Source organism: Drosophila takahashii, chromosome 2R (genome assembly GCF_030179915.1).
Source record: "Drosophila takahashii strain IR98-3 E-12201 chromosome 2R, DtakHiC1v2, whole genome shotgun sequence".
NCBI classification, from domain to species: Eukaryota; Metazoa; Arthropoda; class Insecta; order Diptera; family Drosophilidae; genus Drosophila; species Drosophila takahashii.
The window spans coordinates 4541193-4568642 of record NC_091679.1 but is presented as its reverse complement, the minus strand read 5'-3'; the positions used below and the strand labels follow the sequence as shown (position 1 = coordinate 4568642).

At 46.2% G+C, this 27450-nt stretch overlaps 1 protein-coding gene across 9 annotated transcripts in view; it reads right to left on the bottom strand.

The window, feature by feature from the left end:
• LOC138912471 (uncharacterized) overlaps window positions 1-27450 on the bottom strand; it is a 243488-nt gene that overhangs the window by 140372 nt on the left and 75666 nt on the right. The window contains exons 3-4 of one of the 9 annotated variants that reach the window (XM_070213379.1): window positions 11901-11973; window positions 11684-11843 (exon numbers count right to left, since the gene is read on the bottom strand). The exons of 5 other annotated variants lie outside the window; for them this stretch is intronic. In XM_070213379.1, coding sequence (XP_070069480.1) covers window positions 11691-11843; window positions 11901-11973 — 226 coding nt within the window. In that variant the 3' untranslated portion in view covers window positions 11684-11690. Of the gene's footprint in view, window positions 1-11683; window positions 11974-18661; window positions 18837-20343; window positions 20384-27450 lie in introns of those variants that run through there. 3 more of the 9 variants (XM_070213383.1, XM_070213378.1, XM_070213386.1) reach the window with 3 other exon arrangements.

The window sequence follows — 27450 nt, the reverse complement described above, 5'->3', positions numbered from 1 at the left end:
TGCCAACGGTTTAGTATGGAGAGAGATTCGTTGGGATTTTCAGGAAGCGCCGTTAAAGGTGCTCCTCGAAGGAAATGGCCCGGAGTTAGTGGCAGTAAGTCGTTAACATTGGATCTGGGTACGCATAGCGGACGAGAATTAAGAACGGCCTCTATTTTCGCAAGTAATGTGGCAAACTCCTCGAATGTGAATATTCTGGTACCTGCGGTTCGAGTGAAATGCTTTTTGAAGCTCTTAACGGCAGCTTCCCAGAGTCCACCCATATGGGGAGCGTGGGGGGGTATGAATTGCCACTCTAGTTCACGACTGCTGTAAAGGCTGGAAACATGATCCATTGCAGATTTCATAAACTCTGCAAAGTTTTTTGTCAGTTCTCTACTGGCGCCAAGGAAATTTCGGCCATTGTCTGACACAACCTTTTTTGGGATGCCTCTACGGCTGACAAAACGTTCGAATGCTTGCAAGAATGCCTTTGAACTAAGTTCTGAGACGGCTTCCAAGTGGACCGCTTTAGTGGAGAAACATACGAACACGGAAACGTAGCCTTTGAGAACCACCTTGGTTTGTATATTGGAGGCTTTTAAATTAAATGGACCTGCGAAGTCAACTCCGGTTATAGTGAACGCGGGAGAAAATTGTGTTCTTTCGGGGGGGAGTGCGGCCATAATTTGATTTTTTGTGACTTGTTTAAAACGCGTACATGTTATACATTTCCGAATAGATGCCTTAACGAGATTGGCTAGTTTGGGGACAAAGAATTCTTGCCGAATCGCTCTTAGCATCAGCTGGTTTTGAGCATGAAGAAGAGTGTTGTGGATGAAGTCGATAATCAGGGTGGTAAGTTTCGATTTGGGTGGTAATAGTATGGGAAATCGTTCCTTGTAGGGTATGTTTTGTGAGGAGTTAAATAACTCCGCACAAATAAACACAAGAAATACATGGAGAACTACATGGAGACCGGCCGCACTTTGGACTTTAGTGTAGTGCCGTGTGCAGAGGGCGAAAGGTCAAACGGTAAACCGTGCACTTTGGACCCTGAAGTAGAGAGTTGGAGAGAGAGTTGGGAGAGTATCAACCCAGAGAGAGAGAGAGAGCAAAGAGAGGCGTCAGAGCGAGACGGCACTAGCCTGAGGGAGAGACGAGAGAGCGCAGGCGTGCCGTGAGCAAGGAATTAACGGTACAGCGCCGCGCTTTGGACCCTAGAGTGGTGCCGTGCGCAGAGGGCGAAAGGTCGAACGGTAAAACCGCGCACTTTGGACCCTGAATTGGAGAGATGAAAAGGAGAGGCCGAGGATTAACGGGACCCGGAGGCCTATATAAGCGGGCCCTGCGCTGGAGTCGGCGCCAGTCATCGAGCATCAAATCGCGAGTGAACAACGTCTAGTAAAGTCAAAGTCAAGGAGAAACAGCCGTGAAAAACCAGCAAGGAGCAAGATCGCTACGTCAAGAAGTGGCTGTAATACCGATTAGTCCCGCTGCGTCGGCCGTAATACCGATCAGTTGAGCAGAACGTGGGCAGACTTGGCACGGGCATCCCCACCAGCAGAGTGTGGGCACGAGCAGCGGACTTCAAGGGAGCAACGCAGGACAACGCAGCAGCAAGTCGCCCAGGACATCGACGAGGACCAGCATCCAGGGACCGTGCCGAGAACCAGGCATCAGGTACGATCGCAACAGCCAGGAGGGAAGGTTAGGGTGGAACGTTCGTCTTTCTCTGGGCGTTTGCTACAGGGACTGCTGGCGTACACCGGCCGTAGTACCGGAGCGTCAAAGGAAACTGAGTAGGCGTCTAGCGGGACCGGCCGGGACAGAGCAAGGGACAGGAGACTGCGGCTGGCAGGACGAAGGTCTTGCGAGCGTGGTGCCTGTTCACCCTAGTCTGAGAACGGTGACGCTTCCCTAAGCCCAAGGACCCAACTCCACACCCTCGTCGACGAGTGGCAGCGAGAGTACCCGGATCATCACGGAGCATCCCGGAGCACCTGCAGCGAGGAACCACCGAGCGGAGTCGCAGGAGCATCGTCAGCACGAGTCACAACAATTATTGTAAACCAGAGCCGTAAATAAACGCCTCTTTGAACCGAGTTCTGAAATGATTTACTGTTAACCGGGCGGTCACGTTTATATAAATTTGGTGGGACGAACACACAAATCTACTGAGCTAGCCGCACGATCTTCGTAGCGAGCAAATCACGAAAATCAGTTCGTTACATCTGGCGCCCAAAACGTGATTGTCCCGGCAGTAAAAACAAAAAAAAATCAGAATGGGGAAGAGTTGGATTTACCGTCTGAAGAAAGAGGACTTTGCCCATGTCTCACAGAGGTTAAGATTAGTCTGGAAGGCAGATCGGAAGACATCAGAAAGGCATTGTCCGAATATTATTCACAGACTGAGAACGACCCCAAGCTAGTCGATATCTGGGCCGAGCTTGAAGCAAAATACGGCGACAGGCCAGGCACCAGTATAAAGATAACAAACGCCGAGGGTGAAGATCTATTGGAAAGTTTGAGCGTCGAAAACATGCAGAAGGAGGCGCAAAAGAGAGAGCCAAGCCAGGAAAGGCAAAAGGCAACACAAAAGACAGAACCGACACCGACCTCTACACCCAGCAACCCAGATTATGCCAAAGTCGCGAAGCAGGTCAGAGAATGGTCTTTCAGATTCGATGGCACAGAGAAAACACTCGAATTCCTGGAGCAGGTGGAATGGTCCGCGAATACCTACGGGTTGGATTTGAATTTAATACCTCGAGCGATGCCTGAGCTATTTCAAGGAAGAGCATTAAAATGGTTCATCTCAAACAACCGGCATTGGAAAACATGGATAGAGTTTCCAAACATTCTTCCTACCCAGAGGGTATTTTGCCAAACTAGAGGACCAGGTGAAGGCTCGGAAGCAGGGATTCAGGGAGCCGTTCAAAGATTACATGGTGGAAATGCAAACCATGGTAAGACCGCTCGGGTATAGTCCGGAGAAAATACTCGAGATCATAAGGGAAAACAGCACACCAGACCTAAGAATTTCCCTCCGAGCATACAAAGTTGACAACCTGGAAGCCCTCATGATCCTGGCCGACGAGTACGAAGAGCTGGAAAAAGAGCGGGAAGCGTTCTCCCGTGAGAACAAATTCAGCAGGACAAAGACAGCATTCCCGGAACAGGTCACGTGCAGAAGGTGCGACGACAACGCTAGACAAGACATTCCAGCCACCAACCAGCGGATCCCGCCGAACTTACTCCACCAAGGACATCCGATCAGCACCCTATGGAGACCACCGATCACAACTCAGAGGTCACAAGGCACAGGCAGAGCCGAAACCCACATCAATGATCCACAAGAGGCCTGTCGCAAATGTGGAGGACACGGCCATTGGGCACGAGGTTGCCGGAACCAGCGGATATTGTTCTGCTGGATATGCGGAAAAGTCGGAGTGAGATGCATGGAATGCTGCCAGAGAGCGGGAAATGGATACCTCTCCAATCTAACTGGCAGGCTAATCGAAGAGGAGCAGCAGTTGTCCGCAGCGGTGACGATTGGTGGGAATTCGTACAAAGCCACAATTGACACCGGGGCAACAGCGAGCTTTATTAGCGAAGAGCTGGCGGACAATCTGGCTGCTCTGGGAAAGATTACACGGACGAGACGGCAAGTTAGGTTGGCAGACGAAAGGTACAGCGAAGTAGGCGCGCAGCTCGAGGTAGAAATCGAATTCGGCAACAAACGACTGACCATGAGCCTGCTGATATTACCAGGGGTAGTAGACGCATTGGTGCTGGGATGGAACTTTCTCACACAAGTTGGCGCTGAGATAAAGAGCGCAGGTCACGAAATCCGCATACCGGCCAGGAACAGACACAACGGATGGCTGGAGGAAAAATTGTCGGTGGCTGTTGTTCAAGAAAACCGCGAGGAAGGAAACATCGAGCAATTCCTAGAAGCAGAGCTGGCAGAATTCCGAGCCATGAGCGGAACTTCGAACGTGGCCGAGCACCAGATCACCATGAAGGACGACAAACCCATAAAACAAAGATACTACCCTAAGAACCCCAAAGTTCAAGGGGAGATCAATGCAAAGGTGGACGAACTTCTGGAAATAGGTTTCATAGAACACTCGAAAAGCCCGTATAGCTCTCCCATAGTGATGGTGAAGAAAAAAACCGGCAAGTGGAGATTGTGCGTCGACTTCCGACAGATAAACGCAAAATCGGTGAAGGACGCGTACCCAATGCCACGTATCAACTACATCCTGGACCAACTACGAGAAGCACGCTATATCAGCAGCATGGACTTAAAGGATGGATACTGGCAGATTCCGCTGGAGGAAGCAAGCAGAAAGTTCACGGCGTTCACGGTGCCAGGAAAGGGGCTCTTCCAATGGAGAGTGATGCCATTCGGATTACACTCGGCATTCGCAACGTTTCAACGGGCCTTGGACCAAGTGATTGGAGATGTGATGGAGAGATGTCTCCTCATGCGTTTGCCTATCAGGACGACATAATCGTCATCGGACGCACTCAGCAAGAACACAAGGACAATCTTAGAGAAGTGTTTCGGCGTCTGAAGGAGGCGAACCTGAGAATAAACCCCGAGAAGTGTCAATTTTTCAAAAAGGAGCTGCTGTACCTGGGACATCGAGTTACAAGCCAAGGAATTGGCACAGACCCAGAGAAGGTTGCTGCCATAGCCCAGTTAGAACCACCTGCAACCGTCCGCGAGCTAAGGCAATACCTAGCAGTGGCATCGTGGTACCGACGATTTGTACCGGACTTCGCACGCATCGTTAGGCCGCTCAACGACCTACTTCGCAAGGGCGTGAAATGGGTGTGGACGCAAGACCATCAACAGGCATTCGAGGAGGTGAAGGCGAGGCTGGTAACTGACCCAGTGCTAGCATGTCCAGATTTTGGAAGAACATTCATCCTGCAAACGGACGCCAGCGACTACGGCATAGGGGCGATTCTGACACAGAACACGGAAGACGGCGAGAAAGTTATCTCATACTCCAGTCGAACGTTAAACGGAGCCGAGAAAAACTATTCGACAACGGAAAAAGAGTGCTTGGCCATTGTCTGGGCAATTCGAACCCTACTTCAAGGTGGTAACGGATCACATGGCACTGAAATGGCTGAACAGCATTGAAAGCCCATCCGGAAGAATCGCCAGGTGGGCCCTTGAGTTGCAACAATACGACTTTGAGATTGCGTACAGAAAGGGCCAATTGAACGTGGTAGCCGACGCACTGTCCAGACAGCCGATGCCGGAAACCCTCCGGAGAGCAAAAGAAATGGTGCCAAATACGGAATGCAACTGGATCAGAGACATGCGTGAGAAAATAAACGCTCAGCCGCAGAAATTCACAGACTACGTGTTTGATGGCGAAACGCTGTATAGGCAGATCCCACACAGAGCTGGCAACGAAGATGTGGTGGCCTGAAAGCTATGCGTCCCTACAGATCTAAGGGAAACGGTCCTACAAGAAAATCACGACTCCCCAGCGGCCGGCCATGTAGGAAGCCGGAGGACGATTGCCCGTCTAGCTGCCAGATACTACTGGCCAGGAATGCAAAGGGACGCAAGAGCATACGTTCGGAAATGCGAAGAGTGCCTAAAATATAAACCTAATCAGAGACAAGCGGCGGGGAAAATGCTGACTCAAATCCCGGAAGAACCATGGGCAACGGTGTGCGCGGATTTTTTGGGCCCTCTGCCAAGATCGAAGCACGGAAACCAAATGTTATTGGTACTAATTGATCGTTTCTCAAAATGGACAGAATTGGTGCCATTACGAACCGCAACAGCAGAAACCCTGCAAAAAGCGTTCAGAGAACGAATAATCGCCCGGTTCGGAGTTCCGAAAGTGGTGATTACGGACAACGGGGTTCAGTTTGCCAGTCGGGCATTTAAGAAGTTTCTTCACGACATGGGAATAAAACAACAATTCACGGCACCATACACTCCTCAAGAAAATCCCACCGAGCGCGCGAACCGAACCGTAAAAACCATGATCGCACAGTTTGCCGGACAAAATCAAAGGAACTGGGATGAAAAATGGCCAGAAATAATGCTAGCAGTGAACTCAAGCGTATCCGAGTCCACAGGATACTCGCCGTCCTTTCTGACGCAGGGCAGAGAACCACGGTTGCCAAACGCGTTGTATGATAGAGAAACACTGGGCACAGGAAGACAGACAGAGACACCAGAGGGGAACGCCGAAAAACTAAAAGAAATCTTCGAAGTAGTCCGACGAAATTTAGAGAAGGCAGCGCAGGATCAAGCCAGACACTACAACCTCAGAAGGAGACAGTGGAATCCACGGATCGGCGACATCGTCTGGGCCAAGGAGCACCATTTATCTAAAGCGGCAGAAGGTTTCGCGGCCAAACTAGCGCCAAGATATGATGGTCCATATCAGGTGGTCGATTTTGTATCCCCCGTAATCTGCAAAATTCGCCACCAGAGAAACAAGAAGGAACGCACTGTGCATATCAGCGACCTAAAGCACCAAGAATATGCAGGAGAAAAGATCGAGGACAGAGATACGAGCGGGTCTCAAGAAGCAGAAGGATCGGGATTACAAGAAGCCGTTTAATCGTCAGGACAAGCCGGAGTCAACGGACAGGGAATGTGGACAGACGAAAAGATCGTTTAATCGTCAAGCGAATGCAGAACCACCAGAGTCCAAGTCCGCATTGGACAGTAGCATCCGTTTAATCATCAGACAAAAGTCGGAGTCAACGGAGCACGACACACACGAGCAAGGACTCTGATCATGCCAGCACACACCTAAGTCAACGACGAACAAGGATCGGTATTACAAAAAGCCGTTTAATCGTCAGACAAGTCGGAGTCAACGGAAAGGGGATGTGGACAGACGAAAAGATCGTTTAATCGTCAAGCGAATGCAGAACCACCAGAGTCCAAGTCCGCATTGGACAGTAGCATCCGTTTAATCGTCAGACAAAAGTCGGAGTCAACGGAGCACGACATACACGAGCAAGGACTCTGATCATGCCAGCACACACCTAAGTCAACGACGAACAAGGATCGGGATTACAAAAAGCCGTTTAATCGTCAGGACAAGCCGGAGTCAACGGAAAGGGGAGGTGGACAGACAGAACGGTCTCGCAAATGAAGACTTGACAGATTCCAAACCGTATGGGGCAGAGGCAACCGTTTCTGCGTCAGGCCAAAAGCCGGAGTCAACGGAGCATACAACCAATGGAAAGGGACTCTATTCACGCATTCACCAGACCTACGAAACGATCACGATGGAAACAGGCGGATAACAACGACGGAACACGTGTCACCGAGGAAAGGGAAGAGACGGTACGGGGTACCGTAAAACTAGAGAACACCAGTGGCGGCCGCCACAAGTCAACTGAAGAGACCAAGCCAAAAGGAAAGGTCTAGGAATCGGAAAATGGCGGCGCTAGTCACGCAGAGTTAAGAGAAAGCGGGGCCCCAAAGAGAGCGACGTGGAGTGGGCCGAAGACCCGGTCAAGGAGAGGCGAGAGTGGCGCCTAAAAAGGGCCAGGGATCCGGCGATCGACGCAATCCCGCCGGGACACACCCGAACCTTTAAGGGTGCGGCGAAGAGGCCAAGGGGAAGAGGCAGCACCTCGATGGAGATGGCCGAGGCAAGGGTAAAAATGCTGAGGGACAAGGTCGAGCGGATGCGGACGATGAGGGCCCCATACGAAGACCGTAGAGCGGTCGAAGGGGACCTTCAGACGGCGGATCGCGAATAGAGGCGGATGAAGCAGGCCGCCCACGAAATCACTGTACAGGAGGCATACCGCCGCAAGCAAGAAGAGAAGGCTCGGAAGGAAGCGGAAGAGGCTGAGGAGGCCAAGAGGAAGGCAGCAGCAGAGCAGCAAGAGGAGCAGGCGAAGCGGCAAGCAGAGCAGGCGAAGCAGCAAGAGGAGCAGGCGAAGCAGCAAGAGGAACGGGCAAGGCAGCGAGAGGAGCAGCAAGCGGACCAGCATCACGACGACGAGTGGCAACGACGGCTTCAAAAGTGGGAGGAGAAAGAACGTCAGCTATGGACAAGCGAGGTCCTGGTGGACGCAGTGCCCCTAATCACTGAAGGGATGCCAGAGATTCCGCCCACCCCCAGATACGGCGCACAGTGGCGCCTTGGGCCAAAAAACGTGCAATAAATCACTTTTTCGACTTTGTCCTAGAAAGTTGTGACCCATACCAATCGACAGGTAATTGATCCACTATTACAAATATGTAACCCTTTTTCAAATCAAAAAATTTTTGTAAAAGATATGAATTTTCAAAGTTGAACAATTTTTCACTTAAAAAAAACACACCGTTTTTAGGTAATTTTTCGCACTTCCGGGGGGTTTTTCTTAACAACTAGGTATCGAATCGCTTTGCTTCTTTTTTCCACGGATTGGTGTGTTAGTTAAGAGTAAAAAAAGTAAAACATATTGCAGTTTGCCATGCGCATCTCTTAGTTATGAGTTATTTGCGAAACGTCCATTTTTTCCATATTTTTCAACTTTGATGGAAAATAAAAAAAAACTATTTAATACTATTTTTTTATACTTCCGTAAAACGTTATTTGGACTTTCTTCTTGATATTACGAAAGTTGTAGCTGCGTCCGCCTGCGTCCGCGGTTTTAAGAGCCAAAAAAGGGAAAAAAGTCATGGTCCAAGAAATTGCATATGGCGCTACCTTGTGAAATGACCATCTCTATTCATGGGAAACGTTTTTTATGTTATTATTGATTGTCAAATGGGGATTTTATTTTACAATTTTTATATGTTTTGCCTGGCAATTAGTTATCAAAAATATTGAAAAACCGAGGCGTTACCTTCAGGTAGTATGCAAAGGTAAATTATGCAGGTATACATGTACAGGTACATATAGTAGTATGTAGAATCAAAACAACATATAACTGTCCTCTGATTTAGCAGGTGCATACAGGTAGGCATTCATTGACAGAAAAATATAAGCTTGCAGTCTCCTACAGGTAGGCTGGAATTTAATTTGAACACCTGCAAAATACTTAAATTGCGTAATTCTACCTAAGGTTGGCGTTTCACTTTTTAAGGCGTTTGATAAACTCTTTACCTGTTTGTACCTATCAGGTAATACCTCACACTATATATTGCATTGTAGGCTTAATCCCTGGATTAGTCTATGACTGAAAGTTGACGAGACACGTTCTTTGTATTCTCCTTATTTTTTAGTTAAAAATGGCTTTAAACAACTCAAAATTATATGAACTGTTTAGGTCAACAACTACCTATTCGGAGTTCAAAGAAGCTGTTATAGAAGAACTAAAACAGAGCAACGAAAATATATTACACACTCTTAATCTGACATATGCAAGCATTAAATTGAAATGGACGAATGTCAGCCGCAACGCAGGGAGGTTTGCAATGAAATACGAGGACTGGCTCAATGACGAAACTATCCTGGATATACCGGCCGAGGAAGAGCCCACCACATCAACAGGTCGTGGAAGAGGAAGACCATCTAAAAGTATGGAGGATTGTCAGGAACGCACAAGGAAAAGAAAACTGAAAGATGCAACTGATGATTTAACCACGGAAAATGTTTCCGAAGCGCTTTCTTTAAAATATAAAAAGGACAATGAAAAAGTGAGAGCGCAGATTATAGAATCGGTTGCTGAGGCAAGTCCGCCTCGACTTATAAGGATTAAGGAAAGCATTCCCACGCCTCCGAATGGACTTATTAAGAAGTATGGCTTGGAAGAGGCATTGGCTTTATTTATGGACTTAGAACTTTCAAAAGAAAAGTATGAGATATTACGGAAATCTTTACTGCGGCACGGAGTCGACCTTTTACCCGGATACAAGTATATTTCAAAAGCAAAGGAAAGTTCACGACCACCCAATACGGAATTTACGGAAGTATCTGCGAAAACCAATTTCCAGGATCTTATGAATCACACAGCAAAACGAATTCTGGAAAGTCTTCCTGTAAATGAGATGGAAAATCTTCCGGAAAAACTGACACTGATCAGTAAATGGGGCTGCGATGGATCATCTGGACAAAGCGTTTATAAACAAAGGATATCTTCCGATGACCCTACAGTATCGGACGGAAATATGTTTACCAAATTGTGACCATTATTTCAAAAAACATGAAATATAAAAATTTTTATTTTTAAAAAAAAACTTTAATTTTTTTTTTTTGTTTTTTTAGTTTTTAAAAATTAAAACATAAAAAAATAAACTAAACAAAACGTAATTTAAAAAAAAAAAAAAATTTTTTTTTAAAATTCCAATTTTTTATTTATTTTTTTTTAATAAGTTTTAAAAATTACAACATGAAAAAAGAAACTAAAAAAAACAAAAACTTTTTAAAAAAAGTTTCTTTTTGTCGGAAAAAAATGGATTTGTTTTTAAATTCTGACTTTGCCGATTTGTAAGTACGCCTCTGCCACGCCCACTCCCTGTCTCAAGCAATAATTTGAAAGGTGGATCAATTATCTATCATTTGCCGTTTACAAAATTCAATTATCTTCACTGGTTCAAAAGTTATGATTTATTACCAAAAAAAAGTCAAAAGGCGCCACTGTGCGGCGGCATCGAGGAAGAAGACCGAGGACCCGATGCCCCGAACCTCGCGCTCCAATGCGATGGGTGGTTCACCCACCAATCCCCGAGACCAAAACTCCAAGATTGGCCGGAACTACCACCAACCCCCCGCCCGCAAGAGTGGCCGGAGGATGTCGCTCAGAACCTGGAGCCCAAACCCACAATGCGAAGCCACCCGGAGGTGGAAACCCCACACCCACCCAAGTGGATTCCGGCCCGACCGCCTACGCCCCGGCATAGCCAAGAGGTCCGGGAGGAGGAGCCGGAGGATCCCTCCGAGGACGAGGTGCCAAGACCAGGAGGCAGAGAGGAGCAGTGGCAACACTGCCGGACGGAGATCCCGCAGGCCCACGTTGCGCATGCGCTTAATGCGTTTGTGGCCGGCGGAGTCCAGTGGCGGCAGCACACCGTCACATGGACATGGCCAATCGGCAACGAGGAGGCCCCACAGGATGCGGAGACCCCAGCACAGGACCCGCCGAAGACGAATCCACGGGATCCGAGGGTGCGCCGAGACTTTGCCGACTGGGCACCGCCGACGCCAGAGACTGGGGGAAGCCCAGAGGGACAGGTCCTAGAGAAGGGGCCATGGATATGGCCGACTCCCGGCAACCAGAGGCCCAAACTCCAACGTCATGTTTCCGCTCCGGAGGCACGCGGCCCAGTGGTCCGACCCGCGCTGGTGCGTATGGCATCCCGGTCAGAGGGCGGATCCTGGCAGGACATCACCAAGGACGAGTGGCCAGCAGACCTGTTGGAGCAGCCGGTAGTCAAGGATGCCATACGAAGAGGAGGCCGACGCTGTGTGATGGCGGAGATAGGCTGGAGGAAGTTCCGGATTCGTCTGGCGGCTTCGGGCCAAGTTAGCGTGCGCAGGTTTGAGTGCTGACCATTGCGCAGAATAAAAAAAAAACTGAAAACTAACACACACGGAAGCACTGACACTGGGTCTTAAAGACGGGTACAAAACTGGCATAAACACGTAAAATAATAACACCAGAAAAGCGGGGGAGTGTATATTGAAAAAGGGCAGTTCATCTGAAAAGGGAAAACAAAGGCTAATCAGTTGGACAGCAAAAGGAAAGAAAGTCACAAACTCACATGTACATTAAAAGCGTGGGCGAGGGTAGCGGCTGAAACGGGGGGGCGGGGGAACGGCGATCATGGCGGCTGCCAATTCCCTCTTCCAGGTCGTCTCTCTTTGCAACACCACTCTCAGGCGGGGGCCACGGTCCAAGGGCGAGTCAAGGGCAACGGGGGGCTGTAAGAGAAATGGGATGAGAGAAATGGGAAATGGGGAAAGAAAGAGAAAACTTACCAGCAGAGATTTTCTCCTCGTCACCATGTGCTTAGGGAAGGGGGCGCCAGCGATATTTTGCGGTCGATTGGCACTATCGTGTAACAGCCGATCGATGGGCACGAAACAATGGAAATATCGGCATATGGAGGGTCACTCTAATAAACATCGCGATGTTTAGGTGGCAACGCCGCCCAAGGCGATATCGATAGGAGAGTCATGTTATCGATCGCAAGAGATTAGTGTGACCAGGACGAGCTACCGAAGACCGCGAATCATACTAGAGCGGGATATTTAAATTTCAACGGCAACAGTAGGAATCAAGAAATGTTGCATCAACGAGGGAGCATCGTGGGAGAAAATAACTCCGCACAAATAAACATAAAATACATGGATAACTACATGGAGACCGGCCGCACTTTGGACTTTAGTGTAGTGCCGTGTGCAGAGGGCGAAAGGTCGAACGGTAAACCGTGCACTTTGGACCCTGAAGTGGAGAGTTGGGAGAGTATCAACCCAGAGAGAGAGAGAGCAAAGAGAGGCGTCAGAGCGAGACGGCACTAGCCTGAGGGAGAGACGAGAGAGCGCAGGCGTGCCGTGAGCAAGGAATTAACGGTACAGCGCCGCGCTTTGGACCCTAGAGTGGTGCCGTGCGCAGAGGGCGAAAGGTCGAACGGTAAAACCGCGCACTTTGGACCCTGAATTGGAGAGATGAAAAGGAGAGGCCGAGGATTAACGGGACCCGGAGGCCTATATAAGCGGGCCCTGCGCTGGAGTCGGCGCCAGTCATCGAGCATCAAATCGCGAGTGAACAACGTCTAGTAAAGTCAAAGTCAAGGAGAAACAGCCGTGAAAAACCAGCAAGGAGCAAGATCGCTACGTCAAGAAGTTCGGGACCAAGCAAGTCTCCGAATTGCGACACAGGTAGCTGAGGTCCTTCAAGGCAACGCACGGCTAAGTCTGCAGAACATCAAGGTTGGCCGTAGTACCGACCATCACGACCATATCGGCTGTGATACCGATTAGTCCGGCTAAGTTGGCTGTAATACCGACTAGTCCGACTCATTGGCTGTGATACCGATTGGTCTGACTATATTGGCTGTGGTACCGATTAGTCCGGCTGAGTTGGCTGTAATACCGGTCAGTTGGCTGCATTGGCTGTAAATACCGATCAGGCTAGCTGTGCCAGCTGTAATACCGACTAGTCCGGCTACATTGGCTGTAATACCGATTAGTCTAACTGCGTGCGGCTAAGTTGGCCGTAGTACCGACTGGTCCGACTACATTGGCTGTAATACCGATTAGTCCCGCTGCGTCGGCCGTAATACCGATCAGTTGAGCAGAACGTGGGCAGACTTGGCACGGGCATCCCCACCAGCAGAGTGTGGGCACGAGCAGCGGACTTCAAGGGAGCAACGCAGGACAACGCAGCAACGAGTCGCCCAGGACATCGACGAGGACCAGCATCCAGGGACCGTGCCGAGAACCAGGCATCAGGTACGATCGCAACAGCCAGGAGGAAGGGTTAGGGTGGAACGTTCGTCTTTCTCTGGGCGTTTGCTACAGGGACTGCTGGCGTAAACCGGCCGTAGTACCGGAGCGTCAAAGGAAACTGAGTAGGCGTCTGGCGGGACCGGCCGGGACAGAGCAAGGGACAGGAGACTGCGGCTGGCAGGACGAAGGTCTTGCGAGCGTGGTGCCTGTTCACCCTAGTCTGAGAACGGTGACGCTTCCCTAAGCCCAAGGACCCAACTCCACACCCTCGTCGACGAGTGGCAGCGAGAGTACCCGGATCATCCCGGAGCACCTGCAGCGAGGAACCACCGAGCGGAGTCGCAGGAGCATCGTCAGCACGAGTCACAACAATTATTGTAAACCAGAGCCGTAAATAAACGCCTCTTTGAACCGAGTTCTGAAATGTTTTACTGTTAACCGGGCGGTCACGTTTATATAAATTTGGTGGGACGAACACACAAATCTACTGAGCTAGCCGCACGATCTTCGTAGCGAGCAAATCACGAAAATCAGTTCGTTACAGTTTGCGTTGGCTAATCTACTATTGATTCTAATTTGGCCCACGGAATCAATGATTGGGCATAAAGTACTTAACTTGCTTTTGTTGGAGATAGGATGTTGGTTAAGTAACTGATCATATTCTTTGGGATAGAAAAGGCGTTGTGCGGCTATAATAAGCCTAGTTTTGGCGTCTTTGATTTGAAGAGCACTGTCCTTGGGAGTTTCGGGATTTGCTTGATACCAACGCATAATTCGTGCTGTTGCTCGTAGTGCTCGCGAGTAAGTCGTGAATTGTTCACATATATCAAAGTTTTCAGATTCCGTGAAAAACTGCTGAACATTCTTCTGTTCTGGAGGAGTGATAGCAGGAGCTTGGCTGCAAGGCCAATTTTCCTCTGGGATTGATAGCCATTTCGGCCCGTGCCACCATAATAGCGAGTCTTTGAGTTCGGTGGGGGTACAGCCGCGGGTGCCTAGATCGGCCGGGTTAACGTGGTTGGTTTTTCCAGGTTTTTCCAGCCATGCTAGGACTATGGTGGAATACGACCACAAGAAGGTTTTTAGCTCGGGAAGTTGCGTTGTCTTGAATGTATGTTGCACTAGCCGTGCCAAGAGATGTGCGCCGCATAATTCTAAGCGCGGCAAGCTTACTGCTTTGAGTGGCGCAACCTTGGATTTAGCAACTAATAAATGGGATTGGGCGGGCGATCCAGCGTAACTAGATCGAATGTATATTGCGGCACAATATGCTTTTTCTGATGCGTCAGAAAATCCATGCAATTGGATGTCTTGCGTTGGCTCGTATCCTACCCATCTGGGTATGGTGATGGTTTTTATATTTGGTAAAACTTCGAGAAATTTGTTCCAAGTGGTCAATGTAGTTGGCTTGACACACTCGTCCCAGTCTTGACCTTCTTTCCAAAGGGATTGGAGCAGCAGTTTCGCGTGGATTACGATAGGCGTAAGCCATCAAAGTGGATGCATGGGATAGCATTGCTCTTTTGGTGATGGTTTTGCATGGAGTGGGTGCTTTTATATTGTATTGGAACACGTCATTCTGTGCGTCCCATTTTATTCCTAGCGTCTTGATCGTACTTGCCTCGGACACCTCCAAAAATTCGGTATCTAAACGGTCTGCAACAGCTATATTCTCCAACAGCTTGATGTGATTTGCAGTGTTCTCTTTGAGGAGAAATCCTGCGGATTTTAGCGACGCAATAAGTTGGCTTTGGGCATTTTTTGCGTCCTCGAGCGTGTGAGCACCGGCAAGTATGTCGTCGACATAAGTTTCCTGGAGCAGGATTTGGCTTGCCCTAGGGTATTTTTCTTTGCAGTCCGTAGCTAGCTGTTGTAGCGTACGAATTGCTAGGAATGGAGCGCAGTTTACCCCGAATGTGACCGTATTCAGCTGGAAATCTTTCATGATTGCTGATTGTTTGGGACGGAATATTAGACGCTGGAATGGGCGATCGTCCGGATGGACTAAAATTTGCCTGTACATTTTTTCAATGTCGCCGTTAAACACGAATTTGTACAGTCTCCAATTGAGTAAGATGCCTAAAAGGTCCCCTTGGAGAACGGGGTCTTTATGGAGAACATCGATTAATGCAAATTTAGAATGGGTTTTACGCGATGCGTTAAATACCACGCGTAATTTGGTGGATTTACTTTCGGGCCGGACGACCGCATGGTGAGGAAGGTAAAACGAGAGATATTGATTTTTCTGAATGATTTCCATGGGTGGAACTTCTGTCATGTGACCTAGGTCAATGTACTTTTGAAGGACTCGGGAGTATTCCAAATTTATGGCCTCGTCTTTAAGCAATGTTTTGTAGAGCCGAGCGTATTGCCCCATAGCGATATTTCTGGAAGAACCTAGGGACATGGTATTGGGGAATTCACTTTTGAACGGGAGGCGCACCATATATCTACCATCCGGTAACCTTTGAGTAGTGTTGACGTAATGGGTTTCGCAATTTTCGTCCACCTCGGTTACGGTTTTGGCTACGGATATTTCTTCGAGTTCGCAAAATTTTTGTAGTTGTTTTCCTACGTCTGCTGTGTCTTCTTCCACTAGAGTTGAAAAAGCATAGGCTGTGGAGGTGTTGGGGAGTGGACCACTAATTAACCACCCGAATACCGTGAGCTGAGCGAGTAGATTGTTGTGTAGGGGCGTTGTTATGCCTTCTAGAAATATCTGGGGAGTGATGTCGCTTCCCAGTACTATGTCAATTTCTGCAGCGGTTGAAAAGTTGGGATCTGCCAGATTCAATTGATCTAGACTTGGGAGAAGATTGGTTAGTCGTTTGAGTACGATAGCCTCAACTGGTATAGAGCACAGATCTTCCCCGTTGGTGAGTTTAAATTTGCATATTTTGGACGATGAGCTGACGTAATGACGTAATCCCTGAAATATTTGAGTGGCGTTTTATGGTCGGTAAATTGACGAGTTTTTGAGCTTTTTCGCTGATAAATGACCTTTGGGAGCCTGGGTCGATCAAAGCTCGCATGCGAATAAGTTCGCCTTTATAGGGAATGTAGACTATCGCGGTGGGTAATATCACGTTCGAATTTTGACCCGCGTAGTGTGCGTCGACTACCTGGTATTCTTGCTGTAGAGGCGGGAAATTCAGCAGAGTAACAAGCCAAACAATTGATGCATATTTTTGCTGTTTTTGCAACTTGATAGCGGTCTTTGGGTGACAGATTTTTAAATTCTGCACATTGGCGTATGTGGTGTGAACTTTTGCAGTATTTGCATGAAGTGTCTGTAGTAGCTGCGTGAGCTAAAGTGGGAATTTTGGTGTAAAACTTTGCCTGGGTTGGAAAAAAATTTTTTATTGGATTAATTGCGGACAGACGTTTATTACTTCTATACGGGACGTAAGGAAGGATGTTAATTGAGACCATGTAGGCAATTCTTTCCTGGGTTCTAGTGACTGTTCCCATAGGGCGAGTGTCTGCTGAGGTAATTTGGATGAGGTGTGGTATACTAGGAAGGGATCCCAGTCGGCGGTGGAGACTTGCTGCGCTGATAAAACTGCCAGGCAGCTCGTAATGGTAGCTTGGAATTTCTGGATATCCTTGCTATCTTCGGAACCAATTAGTTTTAAATCGAAAATGTTTTTGAGTTTGGTATCTACAATGAGACTTTTGTTTTCGAATCTTGTGCTCAGCGCATCCCATGCCGGAAAAAAATGTTTTCGTCGCATAAGGGAAAGCGCTTTACAATTGTGCCTGCTTCCCCATGCGTTTTATGTCGCAGGTGATAAAGCTTTTGGGCTAATGTAAGCTTGGGATGATTGGTGTAGACTGCTGTAAACATGTCCCTGAACGAGGGCCAGTCTTCATAGTTGCCATGGAATGGCTCTGTGTCACATGGTGGAACCTTAATGTGACTTAGGGAGCTCTTTGCCAAATCCGCTTAGGTTGCTCTGATTTGGAGATGGATTAACCACTGAACTCTCGACAAGAAACCCTTTGAGAGAAGCTTTGACGCGGAACAGCTCGTCTTCACATACGTTGAAATGCTGTGTTGCGACATCCGCTAGTTCGTCGTTTTCTTCGCCTGAGGTTAAAGCGGTTTTGAAATCTCGATCAACCTGCTCAAACAAAGTGTCTACACGAGCTATGCATTCTTTTACGGTTGTCTCTGTTCTGTTAAGTGTTTGGGCTTTTTCGCAAAACTGAAGAAAACGGTTTTTTTAAGAGTTGAATGCCCGATATTCAGTCATTTTTCTGATTGTGTGAGCGAATTGAGAGTGAAAGGACTAGCCGGAGGCTTGTGTTATGATTGAGAGCGAAAGGACTAGCCGGAGGCTTGTGTTATGATTGAGATCGAAAGGACTAGCCGGAGACTTGTGTTATGATTGAGAGCGAAAGGACTAGCCGGAGACTTGTGTTATGATTGAGAGCGAATATTGAATAGTGGAATGGAATATGTCTACTTACAGATCTACTTAACCTTGTTTCCTACACTTTGGTGGTGTTCGAAACTGGCTTTATCACTCTTGATGTGGGCAAGCCTATAATAATTGCTTATACTATAGTCTATGACGTGTGTATTGTCCGAAATGAGTGTGATTAAGTTAAATTGGTGTTTTTTCTGTTCAAGATGGTTATTAATGTTGTGATGTGAACCTGAGAACACTAAACTGAAAGTGCCCGCTGTTGCAACTTTTGCAACTGCGACGGATAAACTTGTGATGTGAACCTGCGAACACTAAACTGAAAGTGCCCGCTGTTGCAACTGCGAAGGATAAACTTGTGATGTGAACCTGCGAACACTAAACTGAAAGTGCCCGCTGTTGCACCTTTTGCAACTGCGACGGAGTGTGATTTTAAAGAGCGAGATTGTTAATTAATAAACCAACTGAGTTTCTTCTGATAAATGCATTTATATGGCAGAGGGACTGTCCTTTTTTATTAAAATTCACAAAATATTTATTGGATTAAGTGTAATAATGTTCAAGTGTGCGAGGGTACTTATGCACGTGGTTATGTGGTAGTGTGTGTAATAATGTTTTAGTGTGAGCGTGCAATAATGCACGTCCCTGTAGTTCTCAAGGGGGCCGGTTGCACTTTCGGGGTAGAAAAGGGATCGACCACCCAGTGGTCCCTTAAGGGTCAATAGGTGGCGTGTGTATTTTTTACAAGAGCAAAATAGTTATCGGAGAGTGAACACTTCTATATGAGTTAAAACAAGAAAGGAAGCTACCTTCGGCCAGCCGAAGCTTATATACCCTTGTAGATAAAAGAATACTCACTCGGTTCAGTTCCAGGGATTCCAGATTCAGCGTTTCGATTTATTTCAATTTTGTTTTTAAGTAGTCAAGAATCAAAACGCCTACTTCCTACAAAGTTACAATGAATTTTCTTATATTTGTTTGGGAGCCTTAAGATATAGTGGTCCGATCCGGCTGGCTCCGACATATGTACTACCTGCAATAGAAAGAAGACCTTCGGGAAAGTTTCATCGCGATAGCTTTAAAACTGAGAGACTAGTTCGCATAGAAACGGACAGACGGACAGACGGACAGACGGACATGGCTAGATAGACTCGGCTATTGGTGCTGATCAAGAATATATATACTTTATGTGGTCGGAAACGTCTCCTTCACTGCGTTGCAAATATCTGACTGAAATTATAATACCCTCTACAAGGGTATAAAAATTGTAAAATGAAATTTTTGACAAGTATATAATGATTTTAATAACGAATACAACTTTATTTTGTTTATATAAAAAACAAATTTAAAAAAGTTAAAACAAGAAAGGAAGCTACCTTCGGCCAGCCGAAGCTTATATACCCTTGCAGATAAAGTAATGCTCACTCGGTGCTGTTCCAGGGATTCCAGATTTAGCGTTTCTTTTTTTGAATTTTGTTTTTAAAGAGTCAAGAATTAAAACGCCTACTTCCTACAAAGTAACAATGAATTTTCTTATATATCTTTGAATATTCCTATGGGAGCCTTAAGATATAGAGGTCCGATTCGGCTCGCTCCGACATATGTACTACCTGCAATAGAAAGAAGACTTTTGGGAAAGTTTCATTGCGATATCTTTAAAACTGAGAGACTAGTTCGCATAGAAACGGACAGACGGACAGAAGGACCGACGGACCGACGGACAGACGGACATGGCTAGATCGACTCGTCTAGTGATGCTGATCAAGAATATATATACTTTACGTGGTCGGAAACGTCTCCTTCACTGCGTTGCAAACATCTGACTGAAATTATAATACCCTCTACAAGGGTATAATAATAAAATAAAAACTTAATAATGAGATAAAATAAAATAATAAATGATAGAATTTTATTTCTTTTTATATTATTTATATTTAATAATGAGCAATTTAGCTGCAGCAATATTTTTAACAATAGCGGTGGTTCAGTAGCAAAACGTTTTCTTTCCTTCCATAACAAGCGGATTTTATTGGTGCTTAGATATATAAAATAAATATATAAGTACCTAATTTTATATACATAGAACTAAACAAAAATAATATTAGCGAATGTTTTTATTGCCATCGATTATACGATATCGGTAGTCGCAATATTAATCGTAACGGATTGCCATAACTACCCAACCCCGCTACCATCACTAACCCAACGTTTGCGCCAAATTTTGTAAACATTGTATTTAATTTGTCTTATTGTACATTTAAAGTGTTAAATTTTGTTTTGATCTGAAGTGTCGTCAACAGGTGAGTAACACCATGAGTTGTGCAAGTGAAATACCTAATAATGTGTGATATTTAGCCATGAACAGCAACAGGCACATTCGCCGATTTGTTAAAGAGGAGAAGGAGAAATAGTAAGTCTTTTTTCTTTGATATAAATATTTTAGTGAAATTTTCTTCCTTTTGAGATTAAAGCCATGAGATCGTTGTTGCTGCCAGAAGGGGGTTTAAAAAACTTGCGGAGGGTTCTCACGGATGAGTTTGTTGTGGGATTTAATGTTAAAGGCCTTTCTGGAAAAAAAAGCTGTAAACTCCTTTACACATTTCTATGGTGCACTTCACGGTAGGTTATTTTTATAACTGTATTCTTTATAATACACTTAGTTTCTTGATTCAATTTCAATCTATTTACTTAGAATGCCATCTGTCTTTAATCCTATTTCTTTCTGTCTTTTTCTGCTTTTCACTTTTAAAACATGGTTTGATGTAAACAGGATTGTATAACAAAATCTAAAAATATATATTTAAAACCATGCAGGAGGAATTATAATTTAGTCCAGAATTTTGTTACGCAGTAAAGGAGACCTTTTCAAACCTATAAAGTAAATCCATTTAACCATGTCCGTCTGTCTGTCGGTTCAAGTTTCAAAAGCGTGAAATAAGTCTACATTTAACTGTTGGTTATTCTTATTTTATATTTATGCTTTTCTAGTCACAATTTTATTCCTGAAAGCTGCAAGGGTATTAAAACTTTGGCTTGCCGAAGTTAGTTTCTGTTCTCATTTTATTTTAAAACACTAAAATCTTATTTTTTTTAGATATTGTTTCAGAATCTGGTAATGCAGAAATATTGATTCCCAAGGCAATTCAATTGCAAAAAAACGATTTTTTAAAAATAAATCCAAATCAAATAATAACAACAATGAGGAACTCAACAAAAACGTGTCAGCAGAGGAATTTGTTCAATAAATATAAATTTTAAAAATAGAAAAATTGTCTACTTATAATACAATAAATTAATTTAACAAAAAGAATTTTTTCTTGGGAAGTTTCATAGCATTCAGCTTTTTTGGTATTGAAAACACCAACCCCATTTCAAACCCCTTTTCGCCACAAAAGGGACCGATAGGTGGTCCCATTTAATACCCCTTTTCGCCACAAAAGGGACCGATAGGTGGTCCGATAGATGGTCCGATAGGTGGAACCTTTTGTGGCGAAAAGGGGTATAATATGGGACCACCTATCGGTCCCTTTTGTGGCGAAAGGTAATGCAGAACTTCGCCATATGACCACCGCCTAGGACATGCTGTGGTAAAAGTGGATAGAAATTTACATTGCGGGTGGTATGAACGGGAGCTAGTCCCAAGCCCCCGGTGTATGGCGATTTCGCTAGTTCGGGACCAGTCCCGGCGAACTACAGGGAATGTTCTGTAATTACAGGTGTGTGTGTAAATGCGAGACAGATCTTTAAATTAAAAATATACAGTGCAAAGGGACTGGCTTTTTAGCTTATTTGCAGGGACCGCAAATAATCATTATTTGAGATTTTTATTTTAAAAAGACTACTGTGATATTTGGTTTTAAACGTCAAAAATTACGTTCTTTTTACTCTTGTCCACAAAGTATATGCATTTTAACAAATCTGGAAAGCAAATTAACTGTTATTTGTTCATGCCTATGAAGTGCATAAAAACCAGTTAAATAGTTGATTAAAACTTGTAAAAACCTCAGTAGGCCTTTTAAAATAAAAATCTCAAATAATGATTATTTACGGTCCCTGCTTATTTGACTTTGTGTACTTTATTATTATTGTGGACTGTATTTATTTGCGTAAGGGTGATGTTACCCTGATTGTACTTAAGGGAAAAAATGTAAAATTTCTTTTAAACGTGGCTTGTAGGTTAGCCAAGATCATTTACCTTTTTTGTAATAGGGCGATGATTCGATGTTTGCAAGATGGACCATGAAAAGCTGGCAGCTAAGTAGCGGAGCTTGCTTGCTGTGGCTTTGTGTGGAAGCTGCTGCCTGCGGTGATGGGTGAAGAGGGGATGCTGATGCGGATGCTGATGATGTGCGGATGCCGAGTAGATGCGGATGCCTACGATCATGGTGGATGCCGATGATGATGTTGGATGAAGCGGCGGATGCCGATGATGATTAAAAGTTGGGAAAACAGCTATAAATAGCTAAAATACGGAAGGCCGTAACTTCTAAACTACTTAAGCTTGTGCTTCGTTTGTACTTCGTTTAAAAGGTATTTTGAAATACTTCAACGCCTTTTTAAGTTAATTCGATAAAATTCAATAGTTTAAAAAATATGATTGCCCAATTTAAATTTAAATGTTTATATTAGCACCTATGAGAGCAAAAGTAAAGATATCAAATAAAAACGCCTCTTAACGGGGTAAAAAACTAGTCACGATCGCACCTTCAACGTACAAAAGTTCTGATATCAACTTTTGTGACGAAAAATGATTTTAGATGCGACTAAATAAGTACGCTACCTAAAATTTATTCAGGATCACTGCTGGCATTCAACTGAACTCGCTCTCAGTTCACGACACGCACCAACGCCCGACTCTCTGAGAGAGTGAGTGTGGTGAGATCGCAAGAGAGAGAGCAAGCTCTACAAAAACAACAACGTACTCTAAGAATATTGAAGAATGTTCTAGAAGGAATACAGTAACTTATACATATATACATACTTCTACGTAGCAATCCTGCTACAAATGTTTTAAACTGCAAGGAAAAGGTTAACTCTACAAAATATGGAGAATATGCCTCAAAAACGGCATCACTTTTAGAGAAATTGTATCCACAAAAGAAATTAACCCCGACAGGGCATACGATATTGGCGCATGAAAAAGAAATAATCGAATACCAGAGTTTGCCAATTGGAGAGCTTTCCGAAGAAGCGCAGGAATCACTAAAGAAATTTTATAAAAAATACAGATTGCTGAATACATTTAAGACATCAAGAATGAGGAAAAATGAGGATCTCTTCAATATGTTGGCTGCATCTTCAGATCTTCTTATTTCCTCATTGCGGCATGTTAAGCCATGAAAAGCCATTATTTCAAAAAACATGAAATATAAAATTTTTTTTTTCAAAACTTTTATTTTTTTAGTAGTTTTTAAAAATTAAATATAAAAAAAGAAACTAAAAAAAACAACATAAAAAAAAAGTTTTATTTTCAAAACCCCTTTTTTTTATTTAAAATTTTTAAAAATTACATCATAAAAAAAAAACTAAAAAAACAAAAACTTTTCAAAAAAGTTTTTTTTTGTCGGAAAAAAATGGATTTGTTTTTAAATTCTGACTTCCTGTCTCAAGCAATAATTTGAAAGGTGGATCAATTATCTATCATTTGCCGTTTACATCATTCAATTATCTTCACTGGTTCAAATGTTATGATTTATTACCAAAAAAAGTCAAAAGGCGCCACTGTGCGACGTCCTCGTCCGACCCGATCCTTTAGTTTCTCGGCAACCACCCTCGGGTCTCTAGCGGCGAGCGTGGGCGTGACCGGCCCCTCCAAGAAATGTTCATCCCAGCCCGTATCCTGCATGTCCGCTAAGACTTAATCAAGGACCCTATCTTTCCATTCAGATAGTGGTTGATCCGGAGCTGCGCATACTGGGGATTAACGTTGTGATGCTGGTTCGGCTTCGCCCGTTCGTGGCCGCGTTTCCGGTCGGGTCGGCGAAACCCTGCCCTCTCCGTTGTTGGGCATTGCCGGGCGCCTGGTTTCGACCTTGGTCTCGGGGAACACGCGACGGAACAGCGGACGGGTGTCGGATTCATCCTTGCTGTCGGTGACGTTTAGGCGCAGTGACGTTTAGGGTCCGGCAAGCTAGATCGGCGGAGTCTGAGTCTGAGCCCCTGATCGAATTTTCCTTTGGATCACGCTTCGCAAAAGTCATCGGAGACTTCTGGACGGCGCGGGTGGGCGTTCCTTTCGGTGTGGTTGCGGGTGTCTGGATGTCCCGGACGAACGTAGATTGTGGGTCAGGCGCCGGTAGAGTGTCACGCCTTTCTGCAACCACTTCCTCCAACTTGGCGCGCAATTCCCGAGCGTCCAAACGAGATCCTTGAGCTTCCGGGTTGTCCGCGACGCCATCTTCCAACGCGGGGAGCGGTGGTGGTGAAGCGGGTTCTTCCACGTATGGGTCCTCTGAGCGCACTCCGGGTACCTTGAATACGACCGATTTGACGTAAATGCGCATCAAAGAGAAGTGTCCCTCGTAACGGGAGACCTGATCTTCGACCGTGTGGTAGTATTGATGGTCGTAGGAGAAATTGGGGGTATACCCAGTGTACCGTGGTTGGCCATCTCGCGGATCCCGCCGGGTCCATGGCTGTTCGTCGCCGGCATGTGAGTTTGAGTGATATGGCTCCCTTGGGCAGCGACCCCCTGAAGGGGAGTAGTCGTACGGCCCCTCGTCGTCGCTCGCGGAATCCGAATCATCTTCGATGTGGTATGCCGTTTGGTGCTGGTAGGACCGTCGTGACTCGCCGGGTCTAGGGCTCCACGCATTCGCGCGGCATCCTGTGAAACGCGTTGGACAAGACCCTTCCGATCCTTGGTTATCGGTGGTGTTTGCTGAGCTGCCGAGTCTCTTGCGGTCCGCACGTCCCAGTCAGAGAGATCGTGGTGGAAACCCACGGAATCGTCAAAGTCATCTGACAAGGTGATGACGTCATCCATCTGAAATATCGTAGACTCAACTTATTGGTACTTAGTTCTAACTCCCTTCCTATTGGTGCAGTGAAATCGTAGACTTCAAGTTCATTTGCATCTTATAAACTACTACGAGTTCCTTCTCTCTTTCTTACCCAACCGCATTTCCACCTCCCATTGTCTCGTCCTGTCCTTCTTCCGTGGCTTCTTCGGAGTAGTAGGGTTTCAGCTGTGCGATGTTGGCAGACCGTCGCTTTCTTTCTCCCGGACGTCTTAAGAGAACCAGGTTAGGCGATATGAACTTGAAGACAACATAGGGCCCGTCGTATTTAGGGGCCAATTTGGCAGCGAATCCCTCTGTCGCCGAAGATTATAGTATCTTGCCTGTTCCTTCGACGCTCGCTGTAGGTTAGCCCGGACGATTTTGAAGATTCCACTTAGTTGACGAGCTCTGTCTTCGGGGTCCTTAGCCTCGACGGCGGATCCCGGGGCTTTTTCGTCATACAACGTGGCGGGTAGTCGGGGTTCTCTTCCCTACGACTGGAGGATGGAGTTGATGGTGAGCGCTAATTCCGGTAACCACTGGTCCCAGGAACTTTGATCGCCCTCCGAGAGCTGGGCTATCATTGTCTGAACTGTGCGGTTTGTCCTCTTGGTTGGATTTTCTTGTGGGCAATATGGAGCCGTATACTGGATTTCAACTCCGAAAGTGGCGAAGAATTCCTTCAGAGCTCGGATGGTAAATTGGGTGCCATTATCACACACGAACTTTCGGGGGATACCCACCCGAATTAACACGTACTTGCGCAGCGGTAGCTTTCTTCAGTGGTATTAGCTCCACCCCACTTAGAAAAGGAGTCGTGAAGAACGAGGAGGATGGTGTTCCCTTTTTTTGACCGCGGTAGGGGACCCACGAAATCCGCGCACAATTTATCGAAGGGCTCGTTTGTCACTCGCGTTAACATCTTACCTGCCGCCTTGGTCTGGATAACCTTAAATCTTTGGCATGATTCGCAATGCTGTACGTAGCGTTTCGCATCACTAGACATACCCGGCCAGAAGTACCTCTGCGCCAGTCGAGTGATTGTTTTTCGAACTCCCAGGTGTCCGGCCGAAGGTGTGTCGTGCCATTCTCGGAGAACTCGGATCCTATTTGGACTTGGAACGCAAATTTTCTGTTCCCCAAGTTGCGGTACAGCTGTCCTTTCTCCAAGGTATAATCCCTTGAAGTTCTCGGAATAGTCGCGTATTTTGTATTTTGTATTTTCATATTCCGAATCCACCTACAAGTGTTCTCGACCTCTGTCATTTGCTGCAGTACTTCACGTGGTTGCCGGGATAAGGCATCGGCCACCACGTTTAATTTTCCCCGGCGGTTGAGTACGTCAAATTGAAATTGTTGTAACTCCAGAGCCCACCGCGCTATTCGACCTGATGAAGTTTCGATCGACTTCAACCATTTGAGTGCTAGATGGTCAGTGATTACCTCGAACCGATAACCCTCCAAATAGCACCGTGGTGGTGTATTTGACTTCGGTAGAGCCGACGATTGGCGTAGGCGATGACCTTTTCTTGACCGTCGATATTTTGTGAAAGGACCATGTAAAATTTGCCGCATGTAATCTGCAAAAGACTTCCTTCAAGTTCGCCTGGTGTTGTTCCTCCGTTGCACCAATGACAACAATATCATCTAGGTAGGCAAAGGCGAACGGGTCCACATCCGCTCCGATCACCCTATCCAGAGCACGTTGAAATGTCGCGCTGGCTGAGTGAAGGCCGAAAGGCATCACCTTTCACTGGAACATTCCCCTTCCCGGCACGGTGAAGGCCGTGAACTGGCGGCTGTCACGTGCCATCGGCATTTGCCAGTAACCGTGCTTTAGATCTAACGTAAAATGAATCTGGACTGTCGTAATCTTTCTAAGATGTGGTTGATTCTTGGGACGGGGTACTCGTCAGGCACTGAGTGAGCGTTCAATTGTCGATAATCGACACACATACACCACTCGCCCGTGTTCTTCTTTACTAATACTATGGGCGCGCTGTGTTGACTTCGTGACGGTTCGATGGCATCATCCCTGAGTAATTCGTCCTTTGTTTCAGTGGTTTATCATCGCGCATGACCATTCGGTGTTCCGGTATGTGTGACAGCCCTCGAAGTTCGCCAATGACTCCATTCTTTTGTTATGAATTCCCTTTGATCGGGAGTTAGGTCATCTTCTCCCGCCGCCCATTGATCATCCTGTGACTCATACCCTTGATTTGGTGGTGAATGTCTAGCAATCTGTGCCGTTCCCTCGTCAGTCGGCCCATTTCTAACCTCTCGGTCGGACGGTTCCTCTCCACGGATGGTCTCCTGGTGTGTGATCCTCTTATTCATAGGGTTTTCTCCTGCATAATCGTTACAGCGACCTTGACGCCGTTTGACACTGGCGAGACAGGTTCTCTCGGTCGTAGTCAGCCAGTGCCAGCCAATTCCACTTGGGTTCGCCATAACTCTTTCACCTCTAAGTTGGATCGGTCGGCCAACGCTATCTTAGTCACAATCTCGTGTATCTCCTTTGGTCTGGCCGTCATACGGACGAATCCTGCGCTAACAAAACTCCTGGACGCCCCCGTATCCACCGTAGCGTCCACCCATTGACTTCCGATCAGTACGGTGGCTGTGATCAGACCGTTGTGTAATCTT